The sequence below is a fragment of the Orcinus orca genome, chromosome 6, assembly GCF_937001465.1.
Source record: "Orcinus orca chromosome 6, mOrcOrc1.1, whole genome shotgun sequence".
Taxonomy (NCBI): Eukaryota; Metazoa; Chordata; class Mammalia; order Artiodactyla; family Delphinidae; genus Orcinus; species Orcinus orca.
In genome coordinates, this window is record NC_064564.1 from 30,653,978 (window position 1) to 30,675,405 (window position 21,428).

Below are 21,428 nucleotides of genomic sequence, written 5' to 3' on the forward strand. Positions count from 1 at the left end.
AAGAAGGACACTACATAATGATCAAGGGATCAATCCAAGAAGAAGATAACAATTGTAAATATTTATGCACCCAACGTAGGAGCACCTCAATACATAAGGCAAATACTAACAGCCATAAAAGGGGAAACTGACAGTAACACAATCAGAGCAGTGGACTTTAACACCCCACTTTCACCAATGGACAGATCATCCAAAATGAGAATAAATAAGGAAACAAGCTTTACATGATATATTAAACAAGATGGACTTAATTGATATTTATAGGACATTCCATCCAAAAACAACAGAATACACGTTCTTCTCAACAGCTCATGGAACAGTCTCAAGGATAGATCATATCTTGGGTCACAAATCAAGCCTTGGTAAATTTACGAAAACGAAAATCGTATCAAGTATCTTTTCCTACCACAACACTATGAGACTAGATATCAATTACAGGAAAAAACCTGTAAAAAATACAAATACATGGAGGCTAAACAATACGCTACTTAATAACCAAGAGCTCGCTGAAGAAATAAAAAAAAACCTAGAAACAAATGACAATGAAAACACAATGACCCAAAACCTATGGGATGCAGCAAAAGCAGTTCTAGGAGGGAAGTTTATAGCAATACAATCCTACCTTAAGAAACAGGAAACATCTCAAATAAACAACCTAACATTACACCTAAAGCAATTAGAGAAAGAAGAAGAAAAAAAAAACCAAAATTAGCAGGAGGTAAGAAATCATAAAGATCACATCAGAAATAAATGAAAAAGAAATGAAGGAAACGATAGCAGATATCAATAAAACTAAAAGCTGGTTCTTTGAGAAGATAAACAAAATTGAGAGACCATTAGCCAGACTCATCAAGAAAAAAAGGGAGAAGACTCAAATCTATAGAATTAGAAATGGAAAAGGAGAAGTAACAACTGACACTGCAGAAATACAAAGGATCATGAGAGGTTACAACAAGGAACTCTATGCCAATAAAATGAACAACCTGAAGAAATGCACAAATTCTTAGAAATGCACAACCTTCCAAGACTGAATCAGGAAGAAATAGAAAATATGAACAGACCAATCACAAGCACTGAAATTGAAACTGTGATTAAAATTCTTCCAACAAACAAAAGCCCAGGATCAGATGGCTTCACAGGCGAATTCTCTCAGACATTTAGAGAAGACATAACACCTATCCTTCTCAAACTCTTCCAAAATAAAGCAGAGGGAGGAACACTCCCAAACTCATTCTACGAGGCCACCATCACCTTGATACCAAAACCAGACAGAGGTGTCACAAAGAAAGAAAACTACAGGCCAATATCACTGATGAACATAGATGCAAAAATCCTCTAAAAAATACTGGCAAACAGAATCCAACAGCACATTAAAAGGATCATACACCATGATCAAGAGGGGTTTATTCCAGGATTGCAAGGATTCTTCAGTATACCCAAATCAATCAATGTGAGACACCATATGAACAAATTGAAAGAGAAAAAACAAATGATCATCTCAATCGATGCAGAGAAAGCTTTCAAAAAAATTCAACACCGATTTATGATAGAAACTCTGCATAAAGTAGGTATAGAAAGAATTTACCTCAACATAATAAAGGCCATATATGACAAACCCACAGCCAACATCATTCTCAATGGTGACAAACTGAAAGCATTTCCACTAAGATCAGGAACAAGACAAGGTTGCCCACTCTCACCACTCTTATTCAACATAGTTTTGGAAGTTTTAGCCACAGCAATGAGAGAAGAAAAAGAAATAAAAGGAATCCAAATCAGAAAAGAAGAAGTAAAGCTATCTCTGTTTGAAGATGACATGACACTATACATAGAGAATCCTAAAGATGCTACCAGAAAACTACTAGAGCTAATCAATGAATCTGGTAATGTAGCAGGATATAAAATTTGTGCACTGAAATCTCTTGCATTCCTCTATACTAATGATGAAAAATCTGAAAGTGAAATTAAGAAAAGACTCCCATTTACCATTGCAACAAAAAGAATAAAATATCTAGGAATAAACCTACCTAAGGAGACAAAAGACCTGTATGCACAAATTATAAGACACTGATGAAAGAAATTAAAGATGATACAGATAGATGGAGAGATATACCATGTTCTTGGATTGGAAGAATCAACATTGTGAAAATGAGTCTACTACCCAAAGCAATCTGCAGATTCAATGCAATCCCTATCAAACTACCACTGGCATTTTTCACAGAACTAGAACAAGAAATCTCACAATTTGTATGGAAACACAAAAGACCCTGAATAGCCAAAGCAATCTTGAGAACGAAAAAAGGAGCTGGAGGAATCAGGCTCCCTGACTTCAGACTATACTACAAAGCTAGAGTAATCAAGTATGGTACTGGCACAAAAACAGAAATATAGATCAATGGAACAGGATAGAAAGCTCAGAGATAAACCCATGCATATATGGTCACCTTATCTTTGATAAAGGAGGCAAGAATATACAGTGGAGAACAGACAGCCTCGTCAATAAGTGGTGCTGGGAAAACTTGACAGCTACATGTAAAAGAATGAAATTAGAACATTCTTTAACAACATACACAAAAACTCAAAATGGATTAAAGACCTAAATTAAGGCCAGACACTATTAACCTCTTAGAGGAAAACATAGGCAGAACACTCCATGACATAAATCACAGCAAGATCCTTTTTCACCCACCTCCTAGAGAAATGGAAATAAAAACAAAAATAAACAAATGGGACTGAATGAAACTTAAAAGCTTTTGCACAGCAAAGAAACCATAAACAAGACCAAAAGACAACCCTCAGAATGGGAGAAAATATTTGCAAGCAAAGCAACTGACAGAGGATTAATCTCCAAACTTTACAAGCAGCTCATGCACCTCAATATCAAAAAAAGAAACAACCCAATCCAAAAATGGGCAGAAGACCTAAATAGACATTTCTCCAAAAAGATATACAGATTGCCAACAAATGTATGAAGGAATGCTCAGCATCATTAATCATTAGAGAAATGCAAATCAAAACTACAATGAGATATCATCTCATACCAGTCAGAATGGCCATCATCAAAAAATCTAGAAACAATAAATGCTGGAGAGGGTGTGGAGAAAAGGGAACCTTCTTGCACTGTTGGTGGGAATGTAAATTGATACAGCTACTATGGAGAACAGTATGGAAGTTCCTTAAAAAACTAAGAATAGAACTACCATACAACCGAGCATACCCACTAATGGGCATATACCCTGAGAAAACCATAATTTAAAAAGAGTCATGTACCACAGTGTTCATTGCAGCTCTATTTACAATAGCCAGGACATGGAAGCAACCTAAGTGTCCATTGACAGATGAATGGATAAAGAAGATGTGGCACATATATACAATGGAATATTACTCAGCCATAAAAAGAAACGAAATTGAGTTATTTGTAGTGAGGTGGATGGACCTAGAGTCTGTCATACAGAGTGAAGTAAGTCAGAAAGAGAAAAACAAATACCGTAAGCTAACATATATATATATGGAATCTAAAAAAAAAAAAAAGGTCATGAAGAACCTAGGGGCGAGACGGGAATAAAGACGCAGACCTTCAAGAGAATGGACTTGAGGATATGGGGAGGGGGAAGGGTAAGCTGGGACAAAGTGAGAGAGTGGCATGGACATATATACACTACCAAATGTAAAACACATAGCTAGTGGGAAGCAGCCACATAGCACAGGGAGATCAGCTCGGTGCTTTGTGACCACCTAGAGGGGTGGGATAGGGAGGGTGGGAGGGAGGGAGATGCAAGAGGGAAGAGATATGGGGATATCTGTGTAACTGATTCATTTTGTTATAAAGCAGAAACTAACACACCATTGTAAAGCAATTATACTCCAATAAAGATGTTAAAAAAAATGTCATGAAGAGCACAAAAAGACTGAGGAGCTGTTGTAGATTTAAGGAGACTAAAAGACATGATAACAATGTGAAACATAATCTAGGATTTTTTAGCAATTAAGTATGTTATTTGATGAAGTAGTAAAATCTGAATAAAGTCTGTTCATTAGGTAATAGCATTGAATCTGTATTAATTCCTGTTTTGGTAATTGTGCTGTGATTATATAAGAGAAGGTCCTTGTTTTTAGAAAATAAAAATTGAAAATTTGGGATAAAGAGGAATGATATCTTCAATATACTCTCAAAGTTTCAAAAAATGACGTGTGTCTCTGTGTTTTTGTGGACGTATGCATATTTTAATGGGGAAAGAGTTGAAGTAAATGTAGTTAAATATTAACATTCGGTGAATCTGGGTAAAGCATATATGAGAATTTTGTAATGTTTTTTCAAATTTTCTTTAAATCTGAAATTATATCAAAATAAAATTTGATGCATAGCTGAATGTATCACAAGCAAAATCAATAGAGAAATGACAGATTAGTAAGAACCATATGCATGGTATATGACAAAGGCATCATTTCCTAAGTGTATGGAGCCAACAAAGAAACAATAAGAAAGTAAAACAATGGGCAAAGAAAATAAGTAGGCAGTTCATAGTAAAAGAAAAAAAATGGCTTCTAAACACACAAAATTCTACCACATTCATATGAAAATATAATTTAAAAATATATAGTTACCTTTTTCACTTATCAAGCTGTCAGAAAAATTTGACAATCTTTTAACTTCTATGATGTATAAGTTTAAAATATCCCTAACCTGGAAATTCTCTTCATTAAAAACTATACACTTTCTGACATATAAAAATACTAGATACAAACAAATGCCCATCAGAATGTGATGGGGTAAATAATAATGGTACACCCATTATTAATGTATATATAGGATATATACAAGTAAAATTTTAAAAATAAGTGATAAAGATATACAGGTTCTAATATTTAGACTAATTAACAAGCCATGCCTACTTTCTGCTTACATTATAATCGGCAGAGGAATGTGCGGACCATGAAATAGTGGAGGTAGCATTTACCTGCACTTTCTTTTGTAATGTTTTAAATATTTCAGGCTGGTGCATATATTATCAATAATAAAAAATGAATCACATTTTCTCATAGAATTAAATGCCATGTCTGCTGTTTTAAAACCCTCCTGCCACTAAAATCTATTCTTAATTCTGTTTCCAATGTTTGTATCATACTTGCATTTTTCATCTTATTTCATATGTCATATTTTCTAATAGTATGTTAAACAATAATGGTACCAGTGGAAATCTCTAATTACTGATTTTAATTCAACTATTTATTTCCACTTAAAATATTTGTTGTTGCTATTAGAGAATAACTACATTTAAGTAGTTTTCTACTACGCCTATTAGTAAAGAATGATGAACTAATAACTTTTCAGTAAATATTGATATCAACATATTGCTTTTCTCTTTTAATTTAATTACTTATTCTAATTTCTTGATATTCCATCACTGTTGAGTTTTAGAATTAAAATCACTACTAATTTTCATTTTATATACTGCAAGATTCTATTTGCTAAAATGTATGTGTAGTCATACATAACACGACTCAATAATTATTTTTGTATTGTATTTACTATGATGGCTATATAGTGACAGCATATTTTTAAACCACAAATGGTGCAATGAAAATAGTAAAATGTACTGGGAAACACTATCTTTCTCTAGGACTTGGAAGATTTGAATAAAATTATCTTGTGTTTAAACGTGAGCTAAATTCATATATAAGTCCATCTTTTCATGTTATTTTTTAAAATCAACTTTATTGATATAATTTACATACAATAAACTGCACCCATTGTGTTGAATTCAATGCATTTTGACAGTTGCATACACCAACACAATAAAAATACAGAACATTTTCATCATCCCCAAAATGTTCCTTGTACCCATTTTCTGGTCATCCCTCCCTCTGCCCCTAGCCCCAGGCAACCACTGATGTGATTTTTGTCACTTCACTGTATATTAGTTTTCATTTCTAGAATTTCATATAAATGCAACCATTCAGTATATAATACTCGTTTGTGTCTGCTTCTTTTACTCAGAATGACTTTGAAATTCATTTATGTTGTTACATATATCAGTAGTCCATTCCTTTTCATTGCTGAATAGTATTGTAGTATTCATTTATGAACATACCACATTTTGACTATCCATTCACTTGATGATGGACATATGGGTTATTTCCAGTTTGAAGCTATTATTAATAAAACTGATATCAACATTCATGTACAAGTCTTTGTATGGACATAAGTTTTTATTTCTCTTGGATTAAATATAGGAATGTGGTGGCTGTGTTGTATAGTAGTTGTATGTTTAACTGTTAAGAATTTGCCAAACTATTTTACAGTGTTTGTGTCATTTTATATTCCCATTTGCCATGTATGAGTTCCAGTTGCTTCACACCTTTCAACACATGATGTCAATCCTTTTTAGTGTTTTTTAATGAGTGTATAGATGTGTCTCGTGATTTTAATTTGTATTTCCCTGATGGCTAACGTTGAAAATCCTTTCTTGTTCTTATTGGCTATTTCATATCTTTTTTTCATGTATGATCTCTATTTGAATTTGTTGCCACTTTGCGGGGGGCGGTTATCTGGCTTTTTACAATTGGGTTGTAAATTTCTTTATATTTTCAGAACACAAATCTTTTGTCAGATGTCTACTGCAAATATTCTCTCCCATTCTGTATCTTGCCATTTCATTTTCTTAACAGTGCCTTTCAAAGGACAAGTTTTTAATTCTGAAAAGTCAAACTTAACATTTTTTCTTTTATAGTTCATTATTTGTGTGTCCAATCTAAGAAGTATTTTCCTATGGTCCCGGTACATTTTAAATGGTTGCTCTATAATGACATTTACAATTTTTTATGATTGTTGACTGTTTTCAGTTTTTTCTTTTTCAATTTTGATCAATTATGTCTTGCTAGGAAATCATTTGCTCTTGGTAGTATTCTCTTCTGGTCCTATTGATTGACCCAGTATCTGTGGTTGTTTTTACTCATTACACATCTTGTTTAATTTTGCTATCTGTCTACTTCATTTCGGTTTCTGTGGGGTATCTAGTTTACTGGGGTTTTAAAAAATCTTTTCTATTTATTTTAATAGAGAAAAGATGGACTACTTTATAAATTTGGTGTCTGAATAAATTCAGGCATACTTTCCCATGCAAGAGAAATCTAAAATAGAATGGTTTATATAAAGCATGTCTATTTTTATCACATAGCAAAAGCCAGGAGGTAACTTGCTGCTAGTGTTGATTAAATATGTCAGGACATGTCTCTGATTCTTTTGGCCTCTCCCCTATGGTTGAGAAAATGTTGCCTCTGCCCCAGGCATCATGTAAAAGGAAGAAAGCATAAATTGATGACAGTAGCTAAGTCTGTCCTTTTCTTTAGGAAAGCAAAGGTTTTCCCAGAACTACCAGTGTTTTGCTTCTCCTGGCCTGAGTCAGTTCACTTGGCCACTACAAGCTTCAAAAGGTGCTAATGGAGTAAGCAGTGAGAGAGGAGTATTGGAATTGCTCAGCAAAACAACAGTGTCTACAACTGTGAAAGTGACTATCCATATCCAAGAAAAAAGATATACAAAGTATACAAAAAACCCCACAAACATCTAAAAATCTTATAATATGTGAAGATTAACTAAGACTAGAAATTCAGAAGCTGCGGAAGAATTGATGGGCACATTTAAACATGTAAAAAGGGCTTCCCTGGTGGCGCAGTGGTTGAGAGTCCGCCTGCTGATGCAGGGGACACGGGTTCGTGCCCCGTTCCAGGAGGATCCCACATGCCGTGGAGCGGCTGGGCCTGTGAGCCATGGCCACTGAGCCTGTGTGTCCGGAGCCTGTGCTCCACAACAGGAGAAGCCACAACAGTGAGAGGCCAGCGTACCGCAAAAAAAAAAAAAAAAAAAAAACGTAAAAAACAAAATGTGAATGGGAAAATATCATATACAAAGTCAAGAGACAAACAATAGGCTATTTTTTTAAAGGAGTTACTACTTTTAGAACATAAAAAGCTGTTACAAATTGACAAGACAATCCAAAAAGAAAAATTTAGGATGGTTTATAAAGGCAACTTTGCAGATTAGCAAAGTGGCGAAGGAACTTTTAAAGAGGTATATTAACGTCAATTAAAATAAAACTAGTTATCACTTTGAAATAATAAAATTCCTCAAGGTTAAAGAGTAACAGCTACTTGTAATACAGGGGAAGGGCATATTTTTATACTAATGTTAGAAATATGAAATGTTAGTCTTATTCTAGAGAAATCTGGCAACATCTATTAAAATAAGAAAACACAATTCAATCCATCAATCTCACTCTTACAGGGGGGAAAAAAGCTCCAGTAGGTAAGGGCATGATTATGCTTGTCCACTAACCTATTATGCTATGTCAGCTCTGGAAGATGTTTACCAGATCATTTTTCCTAGTGACAAAAATGTCAATAAACAGTGGCAAAGTGGTTGAACAAATTATGGCATTCCACACCATGGAGTCTTCAGCTGGTTAAAGTACTGTTGAGTGCAAAAGATGCAAAAATGTGTGTATAATCCCATATTAAGACAATTGAAACACACACTCATATATGTGTGCACAGATAACATATTAATGTGTCCACATATGGTTATGAGTATAAAGAAAAATAAAAGAAGTTCATCAGCATTGCTTATCTGTTGACAGACTGTTGATGTCTGGAGTTGCTGAGAATGGAGAAAGTACAAAATTCAAGAGATAAAATATATTATGTCACATTTATACAAAGTTTTATGTGTGTGCACATGTGTGTCTTTAAATATTTTTTTTAATGAAAAGAAAGGAGATTTTTCAACTTATCTATTTGTCCCCACTGGTTCTAGAGACATGGGCATGAAATTAAAGCAATAAACAAGATGAATCATATTTCTTGAAGAATTTGCTTCTATAGGAAGGCTTCTTCCACTGTATCAAATATATAGTTTCCTCCCACTATGAATTTTGTGACATTTTAAGAAAATGATGTATTCTTAGAAGACTTTTCTCAATTATTTATCTGATGTCCAGTAAGGTGTAACTCATGGACAAAGACTTTTTGACATATAACATACAATATACAATATCATAGGGCCTCTCTGTAGTATGAATAACTTGTAATTAATAATTTATAATTCTGACTTGTGTAAGAATACTTTCTCACTTTTAAGAAATACACAATTTTACTTGTGTATAATACAGAATACTGAAAACTGATTTCTGAATGAAGCTATTCCCATATTTAGTGCATTTGTCTTCCTCTAGCAGAAATTTTCTGATAACTTCCAGGTGTAGTGTTTTCTAGTCACTGCTTTTATAGGTTTTTCTCTCCAAAATGAATTTCTGTAATGAAGTATGATTTGTGAATGCAGCCCTACCCACATTTAATCAAAGTACTCTCCCCTACGAATTACCTGATGTATAATTAAATACTGGTCCAAGTGACCATTTTCTTACATTTACTGAATTCACAGAACAAGATTCCTTTTTGAAAAATTAATATAAAGTGTATTTTTAATTTAAAAATTTCTACTGTAAAACTGCCTTAAAATAGTTTTGCTGTAAATACAAGTGAACTGTATTACAGTGCTGTCATAAAAAGATACAGCTGTGGAGAATGGACTTGAAGACATGAGGAGGGGGAAGGAAGGGTAAGCTGGGATGAAGTGAGAGAGTGGCATGGACATATATACACTACCAAATGTAAAATAGCTAGTGGAAAGCAGCCGCATAGCACAGGGAGATCGGCTCAGTGCTTTGTGTCCACCTAGAGGAGTGGGATAGGGAGTGGGGAGGGAGAGGCAAGAGAGGAGATATGGGGATATATGTATATGTATAGCTGATTCACTTTGTTATATAGCAGAAACTAACACACCATTGTAAACAATTATACTCCAATAAAGACGTTAAAAAAAAAAAAGATATGGCTAACTCACACTACTTTCCCAAGTCAAGTCTATACTCCACATTTCCCCCAATCAATTTATACTGACCTTGGGGTTTACCTACTTAAGATTTAGCTCTCATATTCCACTGATAATTTTCCATCATCCATTCCTCAATCAATTCCCAAGTATCCCTTGAGATACATGGAGGCCCACAAAACACTCTTCCTTTCTCCTAGAGATTAATTGTGTGTTTACGAAAGGTAAAGTATCTTTTTTGTTTTTTTGGCTTGGTAATGTAGAATTGTATTTTTTAAAATATACCTGAGAATAAAAAAGTTGAGGGGCTTCCCTGGTGGCGCAGTGGTTGAGAATCTGCCTGCTAATGCAGGGGACATGGGTTTGCGCCCTGGTCTGGGAGGATCCCACATGCCACGGAGCAACTAGCCCCGTGAGCCACAACTACTGAGCCTGCGCGTCTGGAGCCTGTGATCCGTAACAAGAGAGGCCACGATAGTGAGAGGCCCGAGCACTGTGATGAAGAGTGGCCCCCGCTTGCCAAAACTAGAGAAAGCCCTCACACAGAAACGAAGACCCAACACAGCAAAAATAAATTAATTAATTAATAAACTCCTACCCCCAACATAGAAAAAAAAAGTTTAGAATCAAATTGATGGGCTCTTGCCACCAGTTTTCATTAACTCAACTTTCTATTAATTATCCAGTGGGTGGGGGGGGGCATACTATCAAAGAAAGAATCTGAGAGGCTCTTAGTCAATCTCCTCCTTTTGCTAAAGTTTGGCAGCTACCGTAATAAAATTTGACACCACCAGAAGTAATTTTCTCATATGTATCAAGGTTTATAAAGTGTTTAACAAAAGAGTGAATGCCTTAACTTTTAGCAGCAAAAATTGGGAATAAAGTCATGTTGCAAATCAGAGCACTTTCATATTTTGGAAAGTTTGGAGAGTTTTGGTAATTAAAAACATATATTTCTGGACTCTGCATTCCTTAAGTAGCAACAGCTATCTCAGTGAATTAAAAACTTCTGTTAATGGCAATGTAGGTGGCCTGTACCAGTACTCCCTCTGAGAACTAAAAAAGGTGGAAGAAAATATTAAAAACGTTTAGCTTTGTGACAGCACTGGAGAGCTACCAAGGAAGTGAGAAACTGCAAGAATAAGATTAAAGACATAACCTCTGGAATTTGGAACTATTTATTAAAAAGAGTTGTTTGCTAATTCTTAAAGCAAATACTGAGCAAGAGAAACTTAAGACAGTTTTTTGACAAACTTATGGGACTAAAGGGACAAATAGTAGAATTAAGTTCCCTCTAAGGAGGAGCATCCTGATAAATCTCCCAAAGTCCTAAGTCTTGAGGGTATCCCCTAAGAATAAGAGTGAAAAAAAATAGACAAGCCCTCACAGGGACTGCAGCCCAGTTTCGAATAATCTCAGTACATGATTGGATGAAGGCAATCAGGGATTGCTCATGTTCCTAGGCTGGTCACCTGTTAGAAGCAAAGGAAATCCTCTCTGAAAGATATCCAGGCCATCTAATCATATCTACAATTTTTAATATATAATGTCTAAGCAGTTCACTTAAAATCACCAGGTATATGAGAAGACAAGACATCACCAAAACCCAAGAGAAACAATAGTCAACAGAAAAATACTATCTAGACAATGGGGTCATCACTAGGAGAAGAAGAGGAACATAATGAAGTAAATGCATAATTTGAATAAATAATAGCTAGAAATTTCCCCAAATGTGCAAAAAAAGAGGAAAAAACCCAAAGAAAAAAACCATTAAGCTCCAGATTTTAAAAAACACTGCAAACCCCAAGCAGGATAAATACATAGAATATCATACCTAAGCATATCACTGTCCAACTGTTGACAGCCTAAGACAAAGACATAGATTTTAAAGGAGTGAGAGAAAAGAATAATTAAAAAAAAAACATAACCTTCAAAGGTAACTGGATTGAAAGCTTACTTTTCAACAAAACAATGAAATACAAATCAAAACAAAATATCTCAAAATACTAATAGAAAATAACTGCCAACTTAGAATTCTATACTCAGTAAAAACATCCTTTAAAAATGAAGGCAAAATTAAGACATTTTCCAACAAATGAAAACAATTTGTCACTAGCAAACATACACTAAAAGAAATACTAAAAGGTGTCCTTCAGTCAGAAAAAAAAATGATTCTAGAAGGAAAATTCAAGAAGAAGAAGGGAAAAAAGTAACAAAAAGGGTAAATATATGGATTAATTTAAATGCATATTGACTCTGAAACAGTAATGATTGAGTGTTTCAACTACATTCAGAATTAAAATGCATGCTACCAATACAAGTCAAGAAGGAAATAAAGTTAATGTTCTAACTCTTCACCTTATACAGAAAGTGGTGTACTCATTTACATTAGCCTTTAATAAGTAAAGTATGCATATTGTATTAATATCTTACATAGTAAATTTTGAGACAAAAAGCACCACCAGAGATAAAAAACAGACATTTTATAATGATTGTTTCAACTAACCAGAAAGAGTATAACAATTCTAAATATGAATATATGTAAAGACATAGACTTAAAATATATAAAACAAAAACTGGTAGCTCTAAAAGAGAGACAAATTCACAATTATTCTGGGAGATTAGTACACACATTCTTTTAGTATCTGATACAATATAGAGGATTAAGAATTTGAGAATATAGAGGATTTGAAAACAATTGATTAATTTGTAGAGATTGAAAGGAAATAGTACTCTTCCAAATGTGCAGCTATCTTCTAAGAATACAAGCTCAAATGCAAGATAATTGCCTCATAATAACCTAGTATGTAATAATAAATATGTAGAGAATGCATTAACGAAATTCAAAGGAAAGAATTCTAGGTTTTAAAACTCATTTTCTTAATTTGTCTCTTTTTCAAACAGAAATCAGTAAAAAGTAGGGGTTTCTGTGAAAGATGCTGAGAATCCAGAGTACTAAATCTGTAACCTGCAGCTAAATTCCATGATCTCAGGGCTAGTTCTAGTGTGACAGGTAGTCTATGGGGTGCTGCTTACATCATTGATCACTTTTGGGATACAGGCTGGGAGCACTTTATACCTCTTGGCCATGAGTTACCTGCTGCCATGGCAGGGAATTAGTAAATGAGGGAACACATTGGTTACCTAAAGATGCCTGTGAATATTCAGGTAAGTCTGTGGTTCTGATTTGCCAATCTCAAAGTCAAATTGTTAATTTTAAATTTACGAATCCAAATTTCCACACACTAGTAAACATTATAAACAATAAATAATACTGACTTCCCAAAGGAAAAAAAGTAGAGTCCTTCTTTGTGCGTTTAATGTCAATTTTCACAAAAACGTCTAGCTTTTCTTCATTATAGACCTGAATTGTCTATACTGTTGCCTTGACTTCAGTGTCCTTAGGGTGCTTGGACAATGAAAATTTTTCTTAGAACACTGTTCCTTAAGAAATTCCTTTGGTCAACATTGAATATTTTTGCTATGCAGGGCATGAAAAACTCAACAGCCCTGATTTATAAAGCTCCTTATCCAAAATGTGAAACAAGAAAGAGTGCCAAGTTATCTCCTTCCAAATGTACTACTATTTGCAGGGGCTTGACAATCCCAAGTAACCAAGCATGGCCATTAAGCACTGCTTAAACACTTTCTCCAGAGTGTCTCCCCATATGTATAAAACTGGACGTCAGCTATGAGATCCAGATATTCATACTTCTGACTAGATAAAGTAACTTTGGTTACCTCTTGCTTCTTAGTCAAGCTATAGCTCCTCAAAACTTTTATCCCCACACCATGATTGTGGCACTGAGCATTCTACTTCCCCAGTATCAGATTTCTGATGTATACTGAGTTGTACTTTCCAGTTGAAGGCTTTCCTAAAGTCACTACATTTATAGGGTTTCTGTTTAGTATGAATTTTCTGGTGTTTAATAAGATTTGATCTGATGGTGAAGGCCTTTCCACATTCAGCACACATATATGGTTTCTCTCCTGTGTGAATTCGATGGTGTTCAAGGAGTTGTGTCTTCTTAATAAAGGCCTTCCCACAGTCACTGCATTCATAGGGCTTCTCTCCAGTATGAATTCTCCGATGTCGATTTAAGTGTGACTTCTGGATGAAGGACTTCCCACATTCAGTACAAATATAAGGTTTCTCTCCTGTATGAATTCTCTGATGCATAATTAGTGTTGATTTTCTTGCAAAGGCTTTCCCACATTCACTGCACTCATAATGTCTTTCTCCAGTATGAGACTGCTGATGTATATGGAGGCCTGATTTCCGAGTGAAAGCTTTTCCACAGTCATTACATTTATAGGGTTTCTCACCAGTATGAATTTTCTGGTGTGTAAAGAGATTTGATCTGTCAGTAAAAGCCTTTCCACATTCAGCACATCTGTAGGGTTTCTCTCCTGTGTGAATTTGCTGATGTACATGAAGCTGTGACTTCTTCGTGAAGGATTTCCCACAATCACTGCATTTGTAAGGTTTCTCTCCAGTATGAATTCTCTCATGTGTAATAAAATGTGACTTATGGAAGAAGGCCTTCCCACATTCAGTGCAAACATAGGGTTTTTCTCCTTTATGAATTCTCTGGTGCATACTCAGTGTTGACTTCTGAATAAATGCTTTCCCACATTCACTGCATTCATAATGTCTCTCTCCAGTATGACATTTCTGATGTATCCTGAGCCGTGACTTCCAGGTGAATGATTTTCCACAGTCACTGCATTTATAGGGTTTCTCTCCAGTATGAATTTTTTGGTGTTTAATGAGATTTGACCTGTCAGTAAAGGCCTTCTCACATTCAGTACATATATAGGGTCTCTCACCAGTATGAATTTTCTGGTGTATAATGAGATTTGTCTTGTGGGTGAAGACCTTCCCACATTCTGAACATATAAAGGGATTCTCCCCTGTGTGAATTCGCTGGTGCACATGGAGCTGTGACTTCTTTATAAAGGACTTCCCGCAGTCACTGCATTCATAAGGTTTCTCTCCAGTATGAATTCTCTCATGTGTAATAAAATGTGACTTCCGGATAAAGGCTTTCCCACATTCAGTACATACATAGGGTTTTTCTCCTGTATGAATTTTCTGATGCATACTTAGTGTTGATTTCCTTGTGAAAGCTTTTCCACATTCAGTACATTCAAAGTGTTTCTCACCAGTATGAACTTTCTTATGTATATTGAGGTTTGAATTCTGAGAGACATTTTTCCCACATTCATTATAATTATAGGGTTTTTTCCCTCCAGGATGAATTCTCTGGTGTCTGAACAGATCTGACTTCTGGATAAAGGCTTTTCCATGTGGACTGAATTTACAATCAGTCTCCTCAGTGTGAGGAGTTTTCTCATGGTTTGAGTTGAGGGAAAAGTCCTTCCCATATTCAGTGCATATATAAGGTTTCTCTCTTGTATAAACCTGAGGTACAGCAAATTGGGACTTCCGAGTGAAGACTGTTTCACATTTGCTGCACTCATGATGTTTCTCTTCAGTATAAATCCTTTGATGTGCAAAAAGGTGTGACTTATGGGTGGAAAGTTTTACACAATCAGAAAATAAATAGAGGTTCTCCCCATGAAATTTTTGATGTTGAATGAGAGTTTGCTTATGACTCAGAAGTTTCTTACATTGATTATATCCACAAGCATTCATTTCTGTATGAGAATTCATATGAGTAAAGATATTACCATATCCAATAATCTTATCAAAATTTTCTGTTACATTGTTTCTATTATAATTACATAGGCTTACAATAGGCTTCAAACTCTTTTGAAATGAGTCACAGTTATGGAGTCTTTTTCTTGAAGGAACAAGGTATGTGTTTACACGAAACATTTTCCTAATGTCTTTATTATATTCACAGTCTCCCTCATTAGCTAGTGTATCCTTGTTGATGAAGGCAACATGACTTAAATGTTTGTTCTGGTTTTCCTCACATCTCCCTGTCTGTTCATCATCTTGCCACAATTCTTCTAAAATGGAATACAGGTCATCTCTTGTGAAGAGATTAATTCTCTCAAACTGGATTGAAACTTCTTCAGACATTCCCTGTTGTGACGTTTCAAAACCAATACCCTGATCTAAAAAATAAAATAAAATAAAACACACAAAGAACAGTTAGCAGAACACAGAAGGGATGATACATAGAGTGGATACAGGGTGAACACAGAGAAATGGAAGAGATTTATATAAACATAATACTAAATATAGATAAATATATAAAATATGAATAAATATATGTGTAGTAATCTCTTTATATATAATAATATGCAATAATAAAATAAGCATTTACATTACATTTGCTGTCTGATAAACAATAGCATTTAGATTTGCCAGGCATTTTTCTAACTCATTTAAACATCATCACAACCTTTTGATATTGGTGTTATTATTATCCCTATTTTAAAGATGAGGAAACTGAGCCACAGAAGAGTTAAGTAGTGTGTCCAAATCAAATGTTTAGTAATTGGGGAAGATGAGATTCAAACTGAAGTACATCAGTTCTGTGCATGTAGCAGAACTACACAGTAAGGGGTCAGAAAAACAAAGTGACAAACTAAGTGGCTAAAAAGAAGTGTTTCTGAGTCTAGCTTCTTACTATCCTTCATCTATAAATCTTAATCTCCCTGCTTTCTCTTTTCCCTATTAACCACTGTGCCCTAAATACCAACTTATTTATGTTTAGAAAACTATTGTAGCCTCAGTCATCCTGAATTAGCTTTACCATTACAAACAATAAATGTATGTATATGATTCAATTCTTTATGTCCTGTTTGGGGTGCACATACATGCATCTAATAGGAAGAATATAACAGCAAAAAGGGCCAACTCTGAAGCAGAGACTGACAGTTGTCCATCTGTCCCCTTCCTTCAACAGTATTAAGCTTGTAGCCAAGCATGTGTCTGCCTCAAAACAATAGGTCTAAAAACAACAAAAAAACAATAGGTCTGTGCAGCCTCATTTGTCATTAGGTAAAGCCAAGTAATTCAGTTATCACCAATCAAATGGGAGTAAAAATTATATTTGTTGTAATCAGGCCAAGGTCTTAAGGAAATGGGTGTGTCTCCCAAAACACTCTCCTCTTCCCATTGGCTATCTTGCAGCTGGCAATGCCCAAGGCAGAGATCAGAAAACTACAGCCTCAGGCTAAATCCAGGCCTCTACCCAAAAGCTAAGAAAAGATTTTACAGTTTTGAATGGTTGAAAAAACAAAAGAAGAGTAATACTTCATGGTACATGAAAACTATATACAATTCAAATTTCCATGTCCATAAAGTTCTTATTGGAACACAACCACATCCATTCATTGATGTATTGTCTATAGATGCTTTGGGGCTTCAAAACAAAATTGAGTAATTATGACAGCAATCACATGCCTCACAAAGCCTAAAATATTTACTTCTGGGTCTTTACAGAAAATATTTGCCGACCCCTGCTCTAGGAGGTGATGGTGCAATGACTTTCTAGAAACTCTGTCCCTAAATAGTCATTGGAAGCAGAGTGGCCTGGCAGACCTGGACCACTCACTTTGGAACTGTCATGTGATGGGTCAATGTTTATATTCTCTAAGTCACTGTTTCTTGGGGGTCTCTCAGTGACAGGGGCTTAGTTTTACTCCAATATACCATTCTTGCCCAGAATAAGAATCACTAATATTCCAAATCCTGGAATAGTGTGTAAGACAAGACTCTCAGTAAATATTTAAGTAAAAATTAGATTATTCTTGAATATAGACACAGTCTAACCTCATATCCATTTCATTCTATCTCTAAGGCCTTGTAATGTCCCCAAACACATTCTTTATTTTTTATATTACATTTTTACTCACACACATTAATGGCTTTCATTAATCCTGAGGACCTCTAATACTGATTTCTAAACATGGATTTTCATCTTTTGCAACCTTTCACTTTCCTTAGCTTATAAACCCATTGCTACACCTGACAACATTTACATTATTACCAACAATGTTCAATGTAAAAAGTTTGCTCCTGTGGTAAAAAGTTTATCCATAATTCCTCTGTCACACATTGAATTACTCATTCAATAAAATACAGAGTCATAATTCAGGCCAATAAAATGAATGTATGCAAGCTATCTTTCCACCAGTCACTAAAATCTATTTTATTACTGAATCCAAACATATATTCTTTTCCTTTTCCCCATTACGCTTCCTTTTTCTGGTCCTCTGTTCCTATTCAAAATTCATTTTCTTCGTGGATCATTTAGGGTTCTATGCTCTGAAAATGAATCTCAAATCTCAGCACAACTCTAGGAAGACTCTCTTTTCTTTTAATTTAAAAACAAACACAGATATTTCTGAGCCTTTCATACTCATATTTAATCGGCATAGATTTGCACAATAACAAATGCTTAATGCTCAAAGCCTGAAATTTTAAACATTTCTTGCAGTTATCTTCCCTTTCTAATTACAATTATTGGCCCTTTGAATTACTCCTAGCAGAAAAATTTTCAAATCCCTCTGAAATAACACAAAATAACCTCCTCTGCCTATCACATAAATTAAAGAAGTTAATTTCACTAACTATTCTCTAAGGAAACATTTTAAAAAAGAGGTAAAAGACTCAGTTATCACAAATTAATGTTGTTTTCTCTGAATTTCTGGGGGTTGAAGAATTAGAAAAGGGAAAAGCAATGTATGCTGTAATAGTTAGGTCCAATTCAAGGAGTAAGTGAAACCTGAGAGCAAAGCATAAGTATGTGGATTATCTGAATAGGCAGATAAGCCAGAAAATAAAGGGTCAGACGCAGGGGTATCATTAAAGAAAGTGTTAAAACAAAGTAAACATGATTATGGAAACTAAACAGAGATAAATGTGAATTGCAAATATGAGGCATGTTCTTCCTTTAGTTTATAAACCCATTGAGAGAGGAATTTGTCATATGTTAGATAATATTTTGTACCATATAGCTATGACAAGATAAGCAGAATATTTTAATCAGCATCTAAGAAAAAAAGTTAAAAAAAAAAAGGAAACAGTACATCCAAATAGGGTTAGAATAATCCAGGCATAAGTAAATACAGACATGGTTTTGGTGATATCACTGGAAAGTAAAAGGAGGAGGGCATCTAACTGATATTTTATAAAAGAGAAAAATTAGTAGAAAGAGCATAAAGAATTATTTGAGAAGATGAGTCCCAGGGAAAAGCAAAAAGCACAATAAAATATGACAAAATTTTGAAAGGTGTACCATCTGCTGTTAGCATGCTGCACTGTAACTGCTCTTCCTCCACACAAGCAGCCACCTGATGGGCCCTTATATGTGTAAGGTATCAGTTGTTCCCCTGAAAGGCTTATGCCAGAATTGAGACACATGATTCAATCTGAGACACACAGATAGGTCTAGGCCACTTTAACGAAGGCACTGTCCTTTACATATGTCCCATAATGCCAATAACTTCCAACTTCAATTGGTTAAAAATATGACAGAGCATTACAATTTATTTATATTGTTTAAAATCTTATAAACCCTGCTAAGGTCTGTGTGTACATTACATGTATTTAAACTCTGTGTTGATAGATTATTTGTTTTTGCTTCTTTCACATAACATTTCATAGTACATTTCTGTATATTAGTACTTCCTATACTTATAATTTTTTTTTATAGTTATGGTAGTTTTTCCTCTGTTTGGACCATTTGGGATGTTTAGTTTATCCTCATACATAGTGTAGCCATAAAAATCTTTGTGTTAACTTCTTGACTTTTCTTTTGCTTACTTCCTTGGAGTATGTCCCCAAAGTAGAATTTCCAGGGCAGGAAGCATGTTCAGTTTAATATCACTTATTATATGTTTCCAGAGTTCTTTCCAGAAAGATTTGGCTAAACTTACAGAGCTTTCAGCATTGTACCTGTTTCTCAATGTACCTGCCATCATTGTTTTAACTGTTATTTGTTTTTTGATGTTTTTATGTTTGTCATTTTTATTTCAATTTCACTTATTGCTAATCAGCCTACAAAATATACATATAACTGTGATTATTTACTCTGATTCTTATTTCCACTTATTAATTATACTCTGAGAGAATAAATATATCCTCACCCACCCACAGAGAAAAAAAAAATATGACAGAGACTTGTGGGACTCAGCAAATGTAGCATAAAGTAACACAGCTCAAAGTGTATACTCACCAGAGAGCAGTAAAGCCACAGAACAAGAGAAGAAAGACCCCCTGGTGGTGGTCATCGCCTAAAGATCCTGTTTACTACATACCAACTGTTAAGTCACCTGCGGAGGAGGAATGGACTCCCACCCCAAATTTGGTTCAAATCTCAAGAGTGATGATTTGACACACATACCAATAAGGTGTGAAAAGGTTCATTACTCACACAATGAGGCTTTTAAAGGGAGCGCTCCCAAGCAGGTCCAAAAGTGACTTAAGAGAGCAAGAAAAGGAAACTTGCTTGGGTTTTTTATGGTGGTTGGGATATGGGGCTAAGCTGACTGATAGAGTGCAACTTCCCACTAGTACCAAGGGAGAGAGCACCTAGACTTTCTTGTAAGTTTGCCCAGATGTGCGGCAGAAGGTGAAGAGACAGTGGTGAAGTTTAGAAGGTGTCAGCAGTCAAATACCAAAAATGAAGTCAGAATCTACTACAAGGTACATGATAAGATGTTCAAAATATTTTGTTATTAGAGAAACACAAATTAAAACAATAGTTAGAAATTAAAATCCATCAGATTAGCCACATTATGTGAAATTATTAAAAATATGGGCAGGGATGTGGAGAAACTGATGCCCTTGTATGTTCAGGGGATTGCAGACTAATACATCCAATCTAGAAAACAACATGTTTACACTTAGTTAAATAAAGTATTAGTATACTCAGTAATAAAACAATCCCACTACTCTTCCTCAAGAAATTCTCATTTCCTATAAGAATAGTTCATGAAGAAATTTATTACAGTACTAGTTGTAGTAGCTAGAAAGCTGGACAAGTAAATATGGTATATATACACACTATGAAATGTATGCGTCAATTAGAAGAAATGAACTAGAAAAACACATTGTAACATGAACCAATTTAGTTCTGAGAGAAAAAAATAAGAAACTGAGTAGGACATACAGCACAGTACCATTTCTATAAATTAAAATGACCAAGAATTTAAATTTTATAAATACCCCACAAATACAAGGATAGATTGCAAACATATCAAATATAATAGAGCAGTTGCCTCTGGGAAGAATAAAAACAAACAGGGAGTGAGGATTAAAAGGGATAAGTAAAGAAATAAAATAAAATTTTTTTTAAATTGTAAAATAGGGAATTCCCTGGCCGTCCAGTGGTTAGGACTCTGAGCTTCCACTGCAGGGGGGCACGGTTCGATCCTGGTCAGAGAACTAAGATCCTGCATGCTGCAGGGTGTGGCAAAAAAAAAAAAAGAAAAAAGTTATGAAAGAAATAAAATAAGAAGGGGAGCTTAAACAGAGTGATGAATATATTGACTACAAACTGAGGACTGCGATTTACTCGATTTCCTGCACACAAGGTACAGAAACTTTTTCTAA

General features: G+C 34.7%; 1 protein-coding gene across 7 annotated transcripts in view; it reads right to left on the bottom strand.

Moving 5' to 3' along the window:
* Positions 1 to 6,553: 6,553 nt before the first annotated feature.
* The window catches only part of ZNF484 (zinc finger protein 484), an 89,458-nt gene continuing 74,583 nt past the window's right edge, over positions 6,554 to 21,428 (bottom strand). For all 7 annotated transcript variants that reach the window (XM_049711482.1, XM_004284126.3, XM_033413649.2 and 4 more), the window contains one exon: positions 6,554 to 15,976. In XM_049711482.1, coding sequence (XP_049567439.1) covers positions 13,650 to 15,976 — 2,327 coding nt within the window. In that variant the 3' untranslated portion in view covers positions 6,554 to 13,649. The remainder of the gene's footprint in view (positions 15,977 to 21,428) is intronic.